Source organism: Lithobates pipiens, unplaced genomic scaffold (genome assembly GCF_037356315.1).
Source record: "Lithobates pipiens isolate NorthernLeopardFrog02 unplaced genomic scaffold, aLitPip1_a1.2 Scaffold_13, whole genome shotgun sequence".
NCBI lineage: Eukaryota > Metazoa > Chordata > Amphibia > Anura > Ranidae > Lithobates > Lithobates pipiens.
In genome coordinates, this window is record NW_027507718.1 from 153504086 (window position 1) to 153523569 (window position 19484).

The window sequence follows — 19484 nt, forward strand, 5'->3', positions numbered from 1 at the left end:
CAACTTTTGCGCAAACCAATAAATATACACTTAGACTTTTTTTTACCAAAGACATGTGGCTGAATACATTTTGGCCTAAATGTATGACTAAAATTTAGTTTATTGGATTTTTCTAATAACAAAAAGTAGAAAATATTTTTTTTTTTAAATGTCGGTCTTTTTACGTTTATATCGCAAAAAAAATAAAAAAAAAAAATAAAAATAAAAATCGCAGAGTCAGTCAAATACCTTTAAAAGAAAGCTCTATTTGTGGGAAAAAAAAGGACGCAAATTTTGTTTGGGTACAACATTGCATGACCGCGCAATTACCAGTTAAAGCAGCGCAGTGCCAAATTGTAAAAAGACCTCTGGTCATTGACCAGCAAAATGGTCCGGTCTGAAAGTGGTTAATATATTTAAAAAAAAGCCAATTTTCGGTTTCGGTGCTGTTTCGGTAACGGTTTTCAGCCTAGTGTATTTTTCATTTTCGGTATCGGTTTCGGCACCAAAAAACCCATTCGGTGCATCCCTAGTTAGTTCCGATACTCTTCTAGCAGAAGAGCTGGCAAGCAAATAAAAAAAAAAAAAGATTCTTTGTCAAAGAACCAAGAGAATTTCTCGTAAGGTTCAAATGGGTAATTTAACAAAAGCTGATAAGACCAACCTTAAATCCTAAGGATTTAGAGGCGCCCTGATAGGGGGAATAAACAGTGTTACCCCCTGAATAAGCAACACACCAAGAGTGGGAAGCAAGAGGCCATAGGAAAAGACAACGACACGGTCTGGATCCGACTCTTGATAAAAGTCAAGGCCAGCTTCATTTCAGATCGCATATGCAGGAATGCTGCCTATTGACATACTTCCTGGGGAGCCAACACCTGGATCCATACCAAGAAACCTATGCCTTCCAGATTCTATAGTAAGTGATTCTAGAAGCCGGCTTCCTGGCATTAGTCAAAGTAGACACTACTGAAGGAGATCACCCACAATCTTTTAGAGAGTGGGATTCAACAGTCAAACCTGTTAAACTCCTTGTCCGTAAAGTAGGATAACATACCGGACCTTGTGCAAGAAGGGCTGGCTATAATGGCCAAAGGACTTCTACTGCCCTCTTTATGATCGACAAATTAAGATCTTCTGGGACTCGGCTGGGGCCACCAGAATCTGTGGCCCCAAACCTCCTCCTGTTCCTGTTTAATCCTGCAGAGAAGGCGTGGAATTAGCAGAGCTGGAGGAAATGCATAGATCAGTGAAAACGAAACCCCTGGGAAAACGAATGCGTCTGTTCCACCTGCTAGCAGACCCCTTGTTTGACAAAGTTGTCAACCTTATTAATGAATCTGGGATGCAAATAGGTCCATGTCTGGAGTACCCCATCCGACATTGCTAGGAAGATGTCGGGGTGAAGAGATCATTCTCCCGGAAATAGTTGTTGGCGTCTCAAGCAGTACACCTGAAATATTAAAATTGCCGATAGGCAAGGAGTGATGTGTTCTGCCAAAGATAGAACATTATTCACCTCTTTTTGGGCTGCACGACATCTCGTGCCTCCCCCCTGGTGATCGATGTAATCCACCGCCATGGCTCTATCAGACTGAATCCTGTCAGGACAGTCCCATAATCTGACCGCCAAGATTCTATGGCAAAATATACTGCCTGAAAATTCCAACAAAGTTGATAGGTAAGGTCCTTTAACATGGACCATCTCCCTTGGACAGAATCTTATTCCAGGGCTGCTCCCCGGCCTAGAAGCCTGGCATCTGTTAACACCTTGCAGGATAAAGATTTTCCCTCCTGCTGGATAACAACCAATCTAGGCTCTGACCTATGTCGGGAGCCAAGCGTATTGGAAACGAAAAAGGCCTGAGTCCTTTTTGTTCCAGACCGACAGGATGGTGTCTTGAAGCAGTCTTTGAATAAAACTGCGCGTAAGGGACGGCCCGGAAGGAGGCCACCATTTCCCCTAAAAATCTCCTGCAGCCGAATTAAGGAATTTTCCTTTATCCTGATAAGTTGAATTAGTTCTACCCTCCCTCAGCACGTAACTGCAAAATGGAAAAGCAGCCACATTTTTTATTTTCACTTCTCCTATCAGCAGGATCCTTAGCCCAGTTAACACAAAGCAGCCTATATTCCACCCTATACAACCAATCAGGGAAACTTTTAAACTGGGCAAAAACTCCTGGCTTCTCTACTGGGTAGAAAGACAGCCTTGTCTGGATAGTTTAGTTTACACAGAGTAATTCCGTTCACAAAAATTCTACTAAACATTTTTAGATTTGGGTATATTTGGTGGTTGTAAATTTTACCTCCATGCACTTTATGCATGAAGGTAACAAAAAAAATGTGTGCAGCTCCCCCCACAGCTCCTCCATTAAACTCAAAGCCCCACCTCTCGATCCAGCAATGTGCATGATAGCCTTGGCTGCCCTGGGTCTTTCTCTCTCATTAACTGAGACATTTGCCTCCACTGCTGTCAGAGCCAGTGAGCTAACGAGGAGGGCAAACTATGGCTCTGTTTTATGGACACAGAGCGGGGCTCAGGAGCGACCATGCACAATTGCCCCCATAGCAGGCACCAGTCAATGGGAGACAGGACTGCCAGCATGGGACAGAAGAGTAGGATCAGGGCTGCTCTGTGCAAGGTCAGAGGGTGAGTGTGAAAATAATTATATATATAATTTTTTTTATTCAAACTATACAGCATGGAGATCTTAATGAAAAGATTTGAGACCTTATGTAAAGTCCCAAATTGTTGTAAGTTTTCTGAAGACCAGCAACTCCTGGAATACAATTCAAGTAACACTGTTATGGCTACATTGTCTATGTTTAGGCTGTTTCTCAAGGCAATTCTCAAAGAATATGCATTCTGCCACTACGAGGAACTACAGGGGAAAGGCTTCAGTTTATTTGGCCTACAGTTGGGCAAACTGTACCTCCAACAATTGGGTGATTATTGGGAAACAGTAGATAAGGCCTGATGGGACAAAAAGGTAAGAAAGTAAATTTGTCTAACAAATGAGTCTATTTTTTAACCTTTAAATGATTTCTGTAAGTGTTCACCATCACACCATAATATTTACCTATATTCTGCTCAGTAAATAGTTAAATTTTCCTCATCTCAGTAAAACTGTAAGGCCAACCTCTAGAGTTTGGAAACAATTTTCATAGTGCAATTTCTGCTACAATTTGCAAATGTTGTGAGAATATTCTTTTCCAAATGCTACAAGGATGAAAACACATCCTTGCACGCCAAAGGTGCCCTAAAGACATTAAAAAATACCTTTATGTAATTAAACTAGGGCCATTATGAAAGTGCAATTAGCTTTTCTCTTTCAGAGTATACATTCCAGAAACAATCTTTCTGCTGCTTCTGTATCATCTGTGTTTCTTCATCAGCAGCAGTAAGGCTTAACATACACGGGACATTTTTACTACCTCTCCTAACGATTTAACTTGATAAAAACATCTGATTTGCTGCACTTAGCGGCGTTTTGCCATGTTTGAAAAAAAAAAATTTTTTCAAAATAGCCAAAAATTTAAAATGCCTGTAAACGAAACGTGGCTAAACGCCGGTACCGTCTTTAGCATCTGAAACTTCAGTGTCTGAACTCCTGCCTTCAAAGAAAGGCCTCTAAAAACGCAACTGCCTAAAAATTACAATAAACGAACCTGTGTACATATACACATAAGATAACATTGGATGAGTTCAGGGGCAGCTGAAAAGAAGCAAACTGCCTCTGAACGTCAGTTTACCAGCAGCAGTGTACATGAGGCCTGTTCACCCTCCTCTTCACGGGCCCCTCGCTGGCACTCCAGGCTCTCCCCCCAGCTTGCTATAGGGGCACCCAAGCTGAGCCAAAGCTCCTCGTGTTCATTCTGACATGGAGCAGTGGTTCAGCCCCCCTCTCCTCATTGGCTCACTGACTGACAGCAGCGGGAGCCAATCGTGCCATACTGCTGTCTCAGCCAGTTAAGAGTCCTGGGCAGCTGAGACACTCCAACATCGCTGGATCGAGATGGGCTCAGGTAAGTAATAGGTAATAATTGCTGCTGCAAACAGATTGCTTATCTTAATGAAAAAGGATAAAAAAAACCCTGACTTTACAACCACTTTAAATTATTACGACGGTAAGAGGGGTGGTTACCTGTTCTCCTGTGTAGTTGAAATGTTCTTAACATATACAGCCCTTGTTACTCTTTTTCTAATAAATATAAAATTTCAAAAAGCAAAATTTACTGAATAAGCTGTACATTTCAAGCATACTACTTATGTAGACGGGATTTCTAATTTCCAGGGTAATAAAACTACTTCCAATTCATAAACCTACTCCACACTGAACTTTTCATAATTTTTTACAAAAATGTCTGTTTTCTGGAAAAAAAAAATGGGAACAATGAAAATTTTTACTTGATTCAAAATTTCCAGGTGTTTTACATCTCTAGTACAAACTGTATTCAACTCCAGTGTGAAGTAAATGAAAGACAAGCTTCAACTCACATTCCCGCCCAGCTGACATGTTTCACCCAAATTAGGCCTAATCCTCTGTGACCAAGCCCAAATGTGGGTGAATCATGTCAGCGGACATGACCAATGGGCAGGGATCCGAGCTAGTGTGCAGCGATACTTGTATGCCATATTGTATATTAAAGCGTAGTTTGCTCTGTATTCAGGTGCTATCAGTGACAGAGTGCAAACCCAGGAGACTGATACTGCAGGCTTGGAGCAGCACTGATCTGTTTTTTTTTGTTGCTGTCTTAATGGTCATGTTACTCTTACTTGAATTTTCATTTATATGAACATTTGCAATAAAATGTACATCCTTTGAGATTAGCATTACCACCAGTACACCAGTCAATTTCAGGGTAGTTAAAGTGGTTGTAAACCCTAGGACAACCTGCAAGACAAAAAGGCATAATGAGCTTTGCATACTAGCTCATTATGAATTACTTACCTGAGATTGAAGCCCCTACAGCCGCCCTCGTACACAGTTCCAGTGGCCATCATCACTCCCGAAGTTACTTCCGGGTATAGCAGGGCTGCATCACTGATTGGCAGGAGCTACCATGAGGTCACTCACCTGCAGGAGCCGCCGGTAACCGCACACTCCCTAAAGCAACGGCACATACATGCCAGTTAGATTGGAAGAGTGAGGGAATTCAGTGTTAGTCAATAAAAAATAACTCCCTTGCTCTGTGCTCTAACCAATTAAGCTTGTTGGTTGAGGAAAGCAGAGACTGTCCCACCAGTTGCATTTTGCTCATGATCCAGTCACAGTTCTGATGTAGTAGAATTGTTATCACACTGGTGGGGAAAAAATGTACAAAGTTACTGGCAGGGCAGGCAAGACATCTTGCAACTGTATTTATGTGTGTCTACTTTTACTTTAAAGCTGGCCCAAACAATCTTTCCTTAGAAGCAAAAAAGAAAAAAAAAAAGTGCCAAAAAAATTCACAAATATATCAAATATTTCATGTATACAGGTATACAGGTATCTTTACCAATTATTATTATACAGTTTTTATATAGCGCCAACCGTTTGCTCAGCGCTTTACAACATGAGGGCAGACATTACAGTTACATTACAATGTGGTACAAGAGGAATCAGAGGGCCCTGCTCGTTAGAGCTTACAATCTAAAAAGGTAGGGGCAATTGATACAAAAGGTAATAGCTGTGGGGGGGAGAGATGAGCTGATTGAAGTAAAACCGTTAGTTAGAAGCAGAATAGGCTTCTTTTAAGAGAAGGGTTTTCAGGGATCGTCTAAAGATGGATAAATTAGGGGACAGTCGGACAGATTGAGGCAGGGAGTTCCAAAGGATGGGAGAAGCTCTGAACAAATCCTGGAGGCGAGCATGGGAGGAGGTGGCAAGGGAGCTAGCGAGCAGGAGGTCTTGGGATGACCGAAGAGAGCGGCTTGGTTGGTATTTTGGGGCAAGGTTACTGATGTACCTAGGGGCAGAGTTATGGATGGCTTTGTAAATTATTGTTAGTACTTTGAATTTTATTTGTTGGGTGAGTGGAAGCCAGTGCAGGGATTGGCAGAGAGGGGTGGAGGACACTGAATGGCTGGTAAGGTGGATGGGTCTGGCAGAAACACTCATTATGGACTGAAGGGGGGATAGTCTATGTAAAGGTAATCCAACGAGGAGGGAGTTGCAGTAGTCGAGGCGAGAGATGACCAAGGAGTGAATTAGAAACTTGGTGGTGTCATTCGTTAAAAAAGGGCAAATTCTGGAAATGTTGCGGAGGCTAAGGCAGCATGATTTGGACAGGGCTTGTATGTGGGCCTGAAAGGACAGTTCGGAGTCTAAGGTTACCCCTAGCACCCTGGCATGTGGGGACGGACTGATAGATGTGCCATTGATCTTGAAAGAAAAGTCAGGCATGTGGGGGAGGAAATATTAAGAGCTCGGTTTTAGATAGATTAAGTTTGAGGAAGTGGTGTGACATCCAGGCTGATATGTCTGTTAGTAGATCAGTGATGCATGAGGAGATTGATGGGGTGAGCTGAGTTTACTAATGTAAACAAAATAAAATAAAAATATACCAAAGTACTTGTAACTACCAAGTCATTAAATGAGAAACACCCAAAATGTGCAACAACTTCAAATAATGTCCATCAAAACATATGCTACACAATCCTATGCAATTCAATGAAAAGTGCATCAATTAAATAGTAACTTCAAGCCTAAAAAAAATTTTCCCCCCCTGCTTACCTGGTGGTGTTGTAGGCACTCACCCAGCCACCGGATACAGTGTTGTCTAGCTGACAACCTTCTGTGACCAGACACAGCTCTGCCCCATGCCACCATGTTAGTCGTGACAGAGACACCTACCAGACCTTCCGGGTTCTGCCAGCAGGCCTCGCGATGACACTGCTAGGCCTGCCCCTTCCTACTAGCTTTGAATGGAAGACTCAAGACCTCCTGGGATACAGGACATGCATACCTAAGGTGACCCAGCGAGCGCAATGCATGTCATTCGTCTAGGCCAGGGATCTCCAAACGATGGCCCTCCAGATGTTGAGGAACTACACATCACATGAGGCATTGTAAAACGGACATACACAGAGATGATGGGAATTTTAGTTCCTGAACTGGAGGGCCATAGCTTGGAGAACCTAGGCGAATATGGGCACAGAGGGATAGGACTGTGCTTTTATGGAGAAAAAAGTTAACGGAAAAAAACAAACAGCCCCATTTGAGTAGAGTTGGGGATCAGAGGTCGAGGGAGGAGGGAGGAAGACTTCACAAGGCAGGTCAAGGTCCGCTTTAAATATCAAAGAATAGTGTGCACCATGTCCACAGTAAATATACCTACAGTGCCAAAAATGTTTGAGTAGCATAAAAAGAAATTATTCCTTTAAAAAAAAAGGAAACTTTTTTCTATCACATTATGCACTAATTTAGTGCAAAGTGAGGGGGCTTTTCTAAACACAGAGATGGAATAAAATTCTCCCAAATTAACCTATCTTTGAATAAACTCGGCCAGTGTTTCAAAAAAAAACATTAAATTTCTCCATTTTAAATATTGTTATACTCTGAAAATCTCCTTTCCCTCATATTCTTATGCCATCCCAGTTTAGTTCAAAAACTATTTGGTAAATATTAGGAATAAAGTCGTTGGATGATTTAATGGCACATTGGTCACAAGCACTGGTATTTTGTTTACATTTGTAAGGATAGTACAATACATGAATGGTATAAAACCATTTCACCAACGTGCACCCACTGGGCACGCTGTATAAACTGCACGTAGCCTCAGCTACATCATTGTGTTACAGATGTGAGACAAGACCTTCCTGTCTTACACCCAGAGCAAAATAGTATCAGGCTCTTAACCATGAATAGGCAGCTTTGTAATCCAACAATTCATACAAAGCTTGCTCTTATTGGATGAGTTGGAGGGGAAGGCCAATGGCATGATCTGACTCAGCCAATCACAAGAAAATTTGTAGTCTACATACAGTTTATATGTACTAGTTAGTTATACATTAGTTTAGGACACAGTCTGTTTGGGCCAGCTTGGCCCAAACTAGACTGAAAGTAAACTTTGACATCAGCTTTAAACTTCTACTGGGGTAGTGTGAGGGTGATCCAAGACCTATTTGTGCCTGGATGATGAGCATTGCTCAACAGAATTATAAATAATTTTGCATTCTGTTTGCATGTAGGGATTTAACACTAAACTTAACAGCTTTTGTTTTCTAAAGCACTAAATAAACTCACCTGTGATACACCAGCTCTAGCTTGATGGGCTTTTTTTTGGTCGCCCCAGTTTCCAGTAGCCAAGGAGTACTTTAAGCCATCTGAAATTATTCTCGTCTTAATTGCCAGTTCCAAATTAAAGTCTTTTCCTCGATCAATGAATTTCTGCGCATAGATCCTTACTTCTTTTAGCAAGTTCTTAAACATTCTATAAAAACAACAACAATCCATGTAGAACTGTTTTAAGACATAACTAGAACTATTCAACAAGCTTGTTTAAGATGGCTTTTATTACCCTCTGAAGAGAAAGGCAAGCAGAGGTCCCGCGAGGTCTAGTCTTTTGTTTCCATAATGGTCTCTATCATCAAGCTCTCTTCTTCCCAAAGCAGCAAGAAGCAGTCGATGCACCATGTACCTGAAGCAAAAATAAAAAACCTTTGTAAATCAAATTTTTCCACTCCTAAAAACACTTGTATTAGCAGTCCGCTTGACTACCGCAAGACAGATAGCCTTTGACGTTTTCTGTTTTGACGTATTCTGTGCAGGTTGCCCTGCATTCAGAATAGTGCAAATGCAAACCCAGACTAAATGGCATCGTGAGGACGACAATTGTTTGGTGGGTGTTCTGCCCATATTTTTCATAGTAATATGTGCTATTACAGATTATACTGCAATGTTAGTTTTCGCGTTGCTGCCATCTAGTGGTCAGAGTTAGTCATTTCATCACAGCTTGACAAGAAGTGATATGTTCTTCACAGTGAAACGTAGTAACCTTTAACCTGGAACTGTATTTCCATCATTTTAATGATTGCTCCTTGATCCAAGCTGACTGCGTGCAGTAGAGCTTAACTATTCCTGGACTAATGGTGGAATTGTCTGCGAGTACTTTCACCGATAGAGTGAGAGTGCGTTTTAATGTACTGACACAGGTTTGTAAAACTACAACATAAGTATAAACTAAGTTATTCGGAAAAAAGAAAACATACAGATCTGATGTCTCACGTTTCATGACTTCTGAATTATTGTTAAGTCACCTGACTAGTGTTATACAACAGTTCAATAACACGAAGCAGAACATTTACAGATTCCCGACCAGCGCACGCCGATGCAAGTCGGCAGAATGGCACGGGCAGGCATATTGGCGTACAGGTACGTCCAATCTTCAATGCCGCCCTGCCATCGCGAGCACGCCGCCGGTAGCACGCTCGCGTGCCGGTCGGGACCCCCGTGAGTCCGGTCGCGGATCCCGCGGACTCGAACGCCATGAGCATACCTGTGATTGTCTCACGAGACAGCTGAATGGAGAAATGCCGTTGTAAACAGCATTTCTCCATTCTGCCTAGCAACCAGTGACGCTGATCTCTGCTCCATGTGATTGGAGCAGAGATCAGTGTTCACTAAATGAAAGCCCAACCCCCCACAGTTAGTAACACACCCTTAGGAACACTCAACCCCTACATTGCCACCCACTGGTTAACCCCTTCACTGCCAGTGTCATTTACACAGGAATCACTGCATTTATATAGCAGTGATTGCTGTGTAACTGAAAATGGTCCCAAAAACGTGTCAAAAATGTCCGATGTGTCCGCCATAATGTCGCAGTCACAATAATAAAAAAATAAAAAATATCGCTGACCACCGCCATTACTAGTAAAAAAATAATAAAAATGCCATAAAACTATCCCTATTTTGTAAGCTCTATGACTTCTGCGCAAACCAATCAATAGCTTATTGCGATTTTTTTTACCAAAAACCATGTAGAAGAATATCGGCCTAAACTGAAGGAAAAAAATGTTTATATTTTTGGGGGATATTTATTATACCAAAAAGTAAAAAAATAATGCGTTTTTTTTTTGAAAATTGGCGCTCTATTTTTGTTTATAGCGCAAAAAATAAAAAAACTGCAGGGGTGATCAAATACCACCAAAAGAAATCTCTATTTGTGGGGGGAAAAAAAGGACGTCAATTTTGTTTGGGAGCCACGTCGCATGACCACGCAATTGTCAGTTAAAGCGACAGTGCCGTATCACAAAAAGTGGTCTAGTCTTTGACCAGCAAAATGGTCCGGTCTGTAAGTGGTTAAAAAAGACATCCACATGGTGGTCTGAAATAAACAGACACCATTTCTGCAGCATGAGTCTAAGATCAGGAACAAAGTACCAGGCTGATGACACTACCGCTGACACAGCAAGGCAGGGAGAAGATTCCCAGTGCCCAGCAAGACGATGCACAATCGCATGTGTCCAGATCTTCACAGGCTAGCAAGATGTCCTCAGCAAGCTCAACAGCTAAAGCTCGTGCCAAGGCAGAAGCTGCCCATGTCCAGTTACAGTATGCAGAAAAAGCCATGATAATGCCGGAGTTGGCAGCAAAGAAAGCTGCCATAGCAAAAGAAGCGGAATTAGAATCAAAATTGCTCATCCTGAAGCGACAGACCGCTGCTGCAGCAGCTGAAGCAGAGGCCGCTGCCTACATGGGAACAAGTCGGTCAGGAAGTGAAAAATCCTATAAAGACTTTAGATTTTTTTGTACTCACCGTAAAATCATTTTCTCTACAATTCACCGACCAACACAGCTCCTCTGTAACAAAATGGATTGTCAGCCCTATCACTGGAGATTACTAGGCAAAGTTGTAATACAACACTTCAGGACTTTTAGTTCCACCTAGGGAGCAGTCCCTAGGCTACAACCCCCACAGCCTGCCCTAGCAGACTCAGTACGTCAACAAGCAGTATAACGTAAAGAGAAAAAGGAGTGTGTCGAGCGGTGAATTACAGCGAAGGATTTTACGGCGAGTACAAAAAATCCTATTTTCTCTTATATTCACTGACCGATACAGCTCCTCTCTAACAAAACGGGACGCCCCCAAGCAGTGCCAAATGAGGGGTGGGAAAAAAGCATAAAAACTTCATACACCATGGAAAGTGGGAACTAGTGAAACTAAACCCACAAAAAAACTACAGTGTGGAAAAACACCACCATATAACCGGGTATCCGCAACAGGAGTGAACTCCAAGACCGCAACCATTGCGGAAGTAATGAAACAGTGCATTAACACAACAGTACAGCGTCAGGGGTCATGGGGGGGGGGGGGGGGAAGAGACAGCCAGGGCTGAGATCTGCCCCTTGATGGTGCTCAATGCCAATCTCTGGTCTACTCCTCGCTGGACAAACAGCAAGATCCTCGCTATAGAAAAAGGAACAGAGATGCCAACCTTTCTTCTCACACATGGAAATGTAAGCCTTCCAGATACAATATTATATCTTCCGAGAAGATTGTCGTGCCCTAAACATAGTTGGACTCGCTAAGCCCGACAGACCCCGGTTCCTCAACACCTGGCTCCCAATAGTCATGCTGTTAAAGCCAGCGATGGTACAGCAGGATGAAAAGTTGAACCTTGAGATAAGAGGCCCTCCCGCAACGGCAGTCAACAGGGAGCGTCTACCACCAGACGCACCAGGGACGCTGAGGCCATCTGGGGCTACCAGTATTGCTGGGAACCCCTCGGCTTCCACTCAGCGAAGCAGACGTGGCAACAATTTCAGTGGAGGAAAGGCGTAGATCAGCTGGTACTGATCCCACGGAGCCACCAGAGCGCCTGACACGTTCGCCCACAGATCTCTTGTCCTGGACACAAATCTTGGCACCTTCCGATTGAGACGGGAGGCCAGTAGATCCACATCTGGTGTTCCCCACTTCAGGCACAGTAGCCTGAATGTCTCCGGATGCAATGCCCATTCTCCTGGGTCCAGCATCTGTCGACTCAGATAGCGCGCCAGCCAGTTTTCCACTCCCGGGATGGTAATTTATGTATGCCACTGCCATGGCGTTGTCCAACTGAATCCTGATCGGACGCCCTTGAAGACTCACCAACCACGTGTGGAGACACAGCCTGATCGCTCTAAATTTGAGCAGATTGATCGGCAACTCAGAATCTACCGCCGACCAGAGGCCCTGAGTCGACTGAACCCCCATCACTCCACCTCAGCCGGATAGACTGGCATCCGTAGTGATCACCATCCATTTCAGAGCAAGGAACGATTTTCCGGACTGAATCACCAGGGACCTCAACCACCAGATCAGAGAGTCCCTGACTGGCTGGCTCACCTGGATCTGTAAATCTAGGGACAACTGAGACTTGTCCCATTTTAACAAGATCTCCTTCTGCAGTACTCTGGTGTGGAACTAGGCGTAAGGTACTGCCTCGAAGGAGGCTACCATGAGTCCCAGTACTCGCATCCAAAACTGGAGCGACGACCACTTGCGGTTCATAATCAGCAGTTTCACTGCGGACCTGAGAGTCTGCAATTTGTCTGAAGGGAGAAAAACTCTTGCTTCCCAGGAGTCCAAAAGTAAAACCGAGGTACTCCAGACGCTGGGTCGGCACAATCACCAACTTCTTTAGGTTCAACAGCCACCCAAATTCTTGCAGGGTCTGCATGGTGATCGCCATATCCTCCTCTAATTCTGAGGCGGAAGATGCTCTCATAAGCAGATCGTCCAGGTAGCCCACGATTGCGATCCAACGTTGTCTCAGCAACGCCAATACTGGAGCCAGTACCTTAGTAAAGACTCGGGGGGCTGATGCCAGACCAAAAGGAAGAGCCACAAATTCGTAATGGGCTTCCGACTGCAAAACGCAGAAACTTTTGATGCCGAAGTTATATGGGTATGGGCAGGTACGCATCCTGGATGTCTAAGGACGCCAGGGAGTCCCCTTGGAGTGCAGAGACTACTGAGCGAACCGATTCCATTCTGAACCTCTGCACTTTTACAAAGTGATTGAGGGCTTTCAAGTCCAAGATCGGACGTACCCCTTCCTTCTTGGGAACCACAAACAGATTTGGAGTAGAATCCCTGGAAGCGTTTCGGAACTGGCACAATCACCCTTCGATTCAGCAAGTCCCTTACCGCCCCCAACAGGGCCTACCAGCAAACCGGGGATACGGGTATATGCTGGAGGGGAAGAATCTGTTTGGCGGCGGAGAGGAACTCTATCTTGTAGCCTGTGGAAATCAGATCGCAGACCCATTGGTCAGATAACCGGAGGACCACCGGGCTGCAAACTCCCGAAGGTGACCCCCCACCAAGACATGGGTGGGGGCAAACCTTCATGCTGTAGCATTTATTCGCAGGCTTGCAGTTCCAGGGACGATTTTGACCATCCGTGGGCATCCTGTCGGGCTGGGGACGTTTCGTCGAAGCACCGGGCGGACAAAAAAGCCGCTTGCGAGTGGAAAGAGAGGGCCCTTGCCTGCAGCGTGGCTCCTTAGCCTTCCTGGCCTGTGGGAGTAGAGTACTCTTACCACCAGTGGCATTTTTAATAAGGTCATCCAACGAGACTCCAAAGAGCTGGTCGCCAAGGAAAGGAAGATCAGTCAGGGCATTCTTTGATGCCTGGTCAGCAGACCAGCATTTAAGCCAAATCAGGCGCCTCAGCACCACAGCCAACACTGAAGCCCTGGATAACAGAGGGAGAGTATCCAGGGCTGCGTCACAGACGTACTTAAGGCCTTGTACTAGTTGGTCTGCTAGTTCCACGCAGACAGTGGAGGCCTGCTGCTCTCTCAATTCGCGGTGCAAAAGTTTTGCCCACTCGGTCAGTGTCTGCGACACAAGTGCGGATGCCAGTACCAGTCGTGCGGCTGACCCCATAACCGTAAACAAGGAACGAGCCACCGCCTCAGCCTTCCTTGTCCGTGGGATCCTTGAATGCAGGAGTCCCCTCAACCAGGATCGTGGTTACTTTATTTAACCTGGATCCTGGGGGGTCCACGTCTGGAGAAGCAGACTATTTCTTGAGGCTTTCCTCAAAGGGTTAATGCACCACCATGCATTTGCGGACCAAAAAGGTCCGTTGTGGGCGACCCCATTCCTTGTAAATTAACTTGTCAAAATAAGTCAGAAATGGGAATACCTTAGGTGAATGTGCTGGCTTGCGGGACCCAAAAGGGACCGGTACATCAGCAGAGGGATCTACTGGCTCCTGAATCTTCAGGGTATCACACACAGCTGTGATAAGTGCTCCAACTAGCGCTTTGTCGCGCACAGACCCGGACGGGGGCTCATCCTCACTGTCCGAACGGTTCTGGTCAGCGTCATCTGACAAGACAGAGCAGGGGTAGCTGGGCTCAGCAGGACCCGAGTCTGCGTCAGAGCTCTCCCCAGAGGACAGGGGGGCAGGGGCCACTTTTTAGCACCTTTCTTCCCACGTACCGCCTCTTGGCAACGAACGAATTGAGGACCGCAGTAAAATGTGTCCATAGGGACAGCGCAGTCCGCAGGTGACCCGGTCGCAATTGCCTGGATTTCGGGGGAAGAAACACCAGTTTCTGAAGCCATGCTGACCCTACCCTGTCTGCCACCCGAAGGGGACTTGGGACAGTGACAGTCCCACCCTCCTGCTGCCGCTGACTGAGGAGCTCTAGCCCGCTGGACTCAACACCCCGAGCAGTTCCGCGCTGTATTACAGCAGTGCCTGTAGATCCCCAGCGCTCCCAGATGCAGAGGTACCAAAGCTGGTGAGCGATCAATGAGTGATCAGACACGTGTCCAGAATCACAGGAAAAACCTCCCAGCGCTCTGTGATGACCAAACAGGAAGCGGAGGGCACAGGGGCTGCTGCTAAAAACGTGGTCCGGCTACAAGAAAATGGCCAGTGTTCCAATAGAGAATCGCTAGGAAAATGGCCGCTTGAAGCCAGAAGCATGTCTGACCCTTTCCCACACTTAAAATGGCTGCCCATCAGCGCCATGAGAGGCAGAGAAAGCATGTGGCAGACAGCACCGCACCAACACAGGGGCAGACCACACAGGCATCCAGCAGGATTAAGCTGCAGGACCCAGGCACCCCAGTACCGCTAATCCCCCAGGTTAGAGCCCAGGGCGCACACACCGTTCAGCATAAAAGCCGCCCCCCCCCCCCCCCGGACAGGTGAGCGAAGAGGGGGGTGAGGAGGGCCCCGAATAGACCTCCCAGGGAATGCCCAGCTGCTCCACCCTGCCAAGACAGGGAGAGCTGTACTTACCAGTCCTGAAGAGCTGGGGGACATTCCATGGTAGTCAACTCCTGATCAGTACAGGGAAGACTACTGGCCCGGCATACTGTGACGCAGACATCAGTAGCCCAGTCATATGTATGCCCCGGAGCATAAAGCTCACCGACCACCTCTGGAGCTGAGGTATATTGTGGCCTGCCGAGCCGCAGCTGTGACCTGCACACGCTCGATGGCCGGACTGAGGAGACTACAAGGATAATTTAACCAGCCTGTCACCCAGCCGGCTGTTGATAGAAGATCACAGGATCATTCATCTTGCGCAAAAAGCCAAGCTTCTGCATTAAAAAAAAAAAAAACACGGACCTATGGGTCCGCAGGGTTCCTAGATGCATCTCCTTCGCTAGACAAAATAAAACAGTCTGCTAGGGCAGGCTGTGGGGGTTGTAGCCTAGGGACCACCCCCTGGGCGGAACTAAAAGTTCAGAAGTGTTGTATTACAACTTTGCCTAGTAATCTCCAGTGATAGGGCTGACAACCCATTTTGATAGAGAGGAGCTCTGTCGGTCGGTGAATATGAGAAACCTCTATTCTCTGCAGATCGTGCGAGTACATGCAAAACCTTACTGATGCACAGTAAGGAACAGTCTCTTAAACCTGAAGCAAAGGAATTCGAGCCCAGATCAACATGCCCCCTGAGCAGGCCCAATCAAACACACAAGGTCAGTGGCTGCAAGCAAAGAATGAAGCACCAGAAACCCCTAAATACAAAAAAACAAGTGTTCCCATCGCCTCAACCGATATACATTACATGTGCGAACAACAATGTGCAGAGGATGTCACCAAATATCTCATCCGCAACTAAATGCTTAGCTCAGGCTTTTTCCAATTTGATGACTGCCCTGAAAGCTATTGGGCATGGAAAGCTTCCTTTCTGAATGCCACTGAAGGTGTGAACTTTTCACCAGCAGAAATAATTTAATGATAAAATGGCTAGGTACCGAGTTAGCAGAGCATGCTAAGAGGATGAGAAGAGCAAACCTGTTCAACCCTGCAGCAGGACTCAATATGACCTGGAAAAGACTAGAAGAAACGTATGAATCCCCAGAGGTAATAGAAGGAGCACTGTTGAAAAAAAACTTAAAGTCTTTCCCAAGGTGGGCTACAGAGACAACGTGCGGCTACAAGAACTAAGTGATCTTCTACTAGAGATAGAATATGCCAAGGAGGATGGCTACTTGTCAGGACTTTCATATCTAGATACAGCTAGAGGCATCAATCCCATAGTAGAGAAACTACCCTCAAATCTGCAAGACAAGTGGATGTCTGTGGGAGGTAAACTCAAAGAAGATTATGGAGTTGCTTTCCCCCCTTTCTCTGTGTTTGAGGTTTGTCTGACAGCAAGCGAAAATTGAAAGTGATCCCAGTTTCACCTTTACCACCAGCAGCAATCAATTACACAGACCTAAGAAACCTCACGGTAGGACTTCTGTATCCACACACAAAACGTCTGTACCTATAGAAGTCACAGACTATCAACCACAAGGTACACACCATAGAAAACCCTGATAGACATTGCCCAATACACAAAAACCACATCCACTAAAGATATGAAAAGACATTTCTTTAGTGGCAAACCCTTTTCAGAGCGGATGTCCTTCCTTAAAACTGCATCTGTTTCAAGTGTTGCGGATCTACTTAACACATTGACAAAAACTGCAAAATACCAGTAGAATGTACAGAATGTGGCAGTGAGACATAGAGCAGCTTTGCACCCAGGCCCTGCTCCTGTCCCACTAAAGACTGTAGAACTCAGGAAAGATCAGAGCAGGGAGCAACAAGAGACCCCACCCTCAGTGATGTCTAATTGCACTAAAGTATGTGGACAAGGCTAGAGTGCATGTTCATGCTCTAAAATCTGTTTAGCGACTGTGTATCCCACTGGCAAGAGAGAAAGGGCAGTGAAAATGTGCTAGATGAACAGAGCAACAGATCCCTTGTAAAGTCAGAATTCTTTGATATCTTTAATCTTAAGGCAAGTGCAGTTCCATACACTCTAAGAACATGTGCAGGGACAATTGAAACCACAGGGAGAAGAGCTTCTGACTTTACCATTGAATCCTTCAATAAGAAAGTACAGTTCCCACTTCCTACCCTAATAGAGTGTGGAAGGATACTGGACAAAACAGATATTCCCTCTCCAGAAGTAGCCCATCACCACCCGCACCTCCGTTCAATTACTCACCTTATCCCAGCTATTGAGCCAGATGTTTCTATCCTACTTCTTGGGAGAGACATCCTTCAGGTACACAAGGTGCGCAAGCAAATCAATGGACCTTATAATGGCCCCTACGTACAAAGACTGGACCTGGGGTGGGTCATTGTAGGAGAAGTTTGCCTGGGGACAGTGCACCAGCCTGACAATATTAGCACTTTGAAGAGGTTTGCGTTAAATGGAAGCGCATTCCTTCTCAGTCCCTGTCACAACAGCTTTGTCGTCAAGGAAAGCTTTGGCAGGTCAACACAACACTGACTCTTCTACACTATATGGTAAAGAAAAAGTCAATTCCAACATTGAGACAGGCAATCTAGGGATCAGTGTGTTCTGGAAAACTAAAGATAAACAGGCCCTCTCTATAGAGGATCAGACCTTCTTGCAGATTATGGATAGAGAGGCTTACCAAGATGACAATCACAGCTGGGTAGCCCCTCTCCCCTTTTGCACATCCAGACGTGTTTTGCCCAGCAACAGGGAGCAAGCCATGAAGAGTTTGCATTCACTCAGCAAAACTCTACAGAGAAAAACTCTACAGAGAAAAACAGAAGTGAAGAGAGATCTGAATTCATTAAAGGGATGCTAGACAACGATCATGCTGAAGTTTCAGGATCACTTGAAACAGACAGGGAACACTAGTATCTACCAATCTTCAGTGTTTATCATCAACCACACTGAGCAGATAGACACTGCTAATGTTTATCCACTCAGAGCCTGAAGCGGACCCCGAAATCAGATCGGATATTTTGAGTTTCAGTACCAAAGCTTCCGAAGCCACACTTCACTCACATTACTTTGATAGATTTTCTTGCTGGAAGATATTAGTCAAGACCCTAGCCAGACTCATTCAGGTCACTAAAACCTTCCGGAGAGAAACCAATAGCGACCAGGTCAGAAGGTGGGGAAGTTTCCATGAACAGGTAAATCTAGTAGAACTTGCTCAGGCAAAGTCTGTTATAATTCCAGAAGGGAATTGACTGCATCAAAAAACAAAAAAGACATTCCCAAAACAAAGCCGTCTTAGGAAGCTTAGCCCCTTTCTAGACAAGAATGGGTTGTTAAGAGTAGGTGGACTGTCTCTCTTGCTGAACTTTCAGAGGAAGAGAAAAGCCCGTCATACCTTATGATCACCACATTGCGACACTGCTTGTTAGGAACTATCATGAACAAGCAGTTCACCAAGGGCGACACATCACAGAAGGTGCAATTAGATCCACAGGTTTCTGGATTCTTGGTGGCAAACACTTGGTATCTGCTGTTATACACAAATGTGTCATCTGTCGCAAGCTGCGAGGAAGATTACAAAGACAAAAGATAGCAGAGCTACCAGAGGACAGTAATTGCTCAATCACCTTTCACCAATGTGGGCTTAGATGTATTTGGTCCGTGGTCTTATAACCTGTTGCACTAGAGGAGGCAGCGTGGACAGTAAACAATAGGCAATCCTTTTCACTTGTTTGTCCACCCGAGCTGTACACAGAGCTACTTGAAGCCATGTCAACATCAAGCTTCATTAATGCCTTAAGATTCTCCTCAATTCATGGCCCAGCAAAGCTGCTCCGTTCTGAGAGAGGAACAAATTGTGGAAGCCTGCAAAGAACTTAACAATTGTGACAGTGAATCACAATTGCAAGACTTTCTCCAAGACAGAGGATGTACATGGGTCTTTAATCCTCCACACTCCTCACATATGGGTGGCGTCTGGGAGAGACTTATAGGTATTGCCAGGTCGAATCTTGGATGCCATGTTGCTACAAACCAAACCTGCTCAGTTGACCCATGAGACTTTACGCAGCTTTAGGGCAGAGGTTACGGCTATTATGAATGCCAGGCCTATAGTTCCTGTGTCCTCAGACCCAGATACACCTATGGCCCTTACCCCAGCAATGTTGTTGGCTCAAAAGATGAACTCTGTCTGCTCCATCTGGAACCATAACTACAACACAATTTCATGAAAAACAATGGAAGTACAATGCTTGGCAGACATTTTGTAAAAGATGTAAAAAAGAGTATCTATCAAATCTG

The 19484-nt window shown here is 45.2% G+C and overlaps 1 protein-coding gene across 2 annotated transcripts in view; it reads right to left on the bottom strand.

Moving 5' to 3' along the window:
- The window catches only part of POLR2B (RNA polymerase II subunit B), a 726171-nt gene that overhangs the window by 426924 nt on the left and 279763 nt on the right, over positions 1-19484 (bottom strand). For both annotated transcript variants that reach the window (XM_077475735.1, XM_077475736.1), the window contains 2 exons: positions 8485-8604; positions 8211-8397 (listed from right to left, as the gene is read on the bottom strand). In XM_077475735.1, the coding sequence (XP_077331861.1) occupies positions 8211-8397; positions 8485-8604 (307 nt within the window). The remainder of the gene's footprint in view (positions 1-8210; positions 8398-8484; positions 8605-19484) is intronic.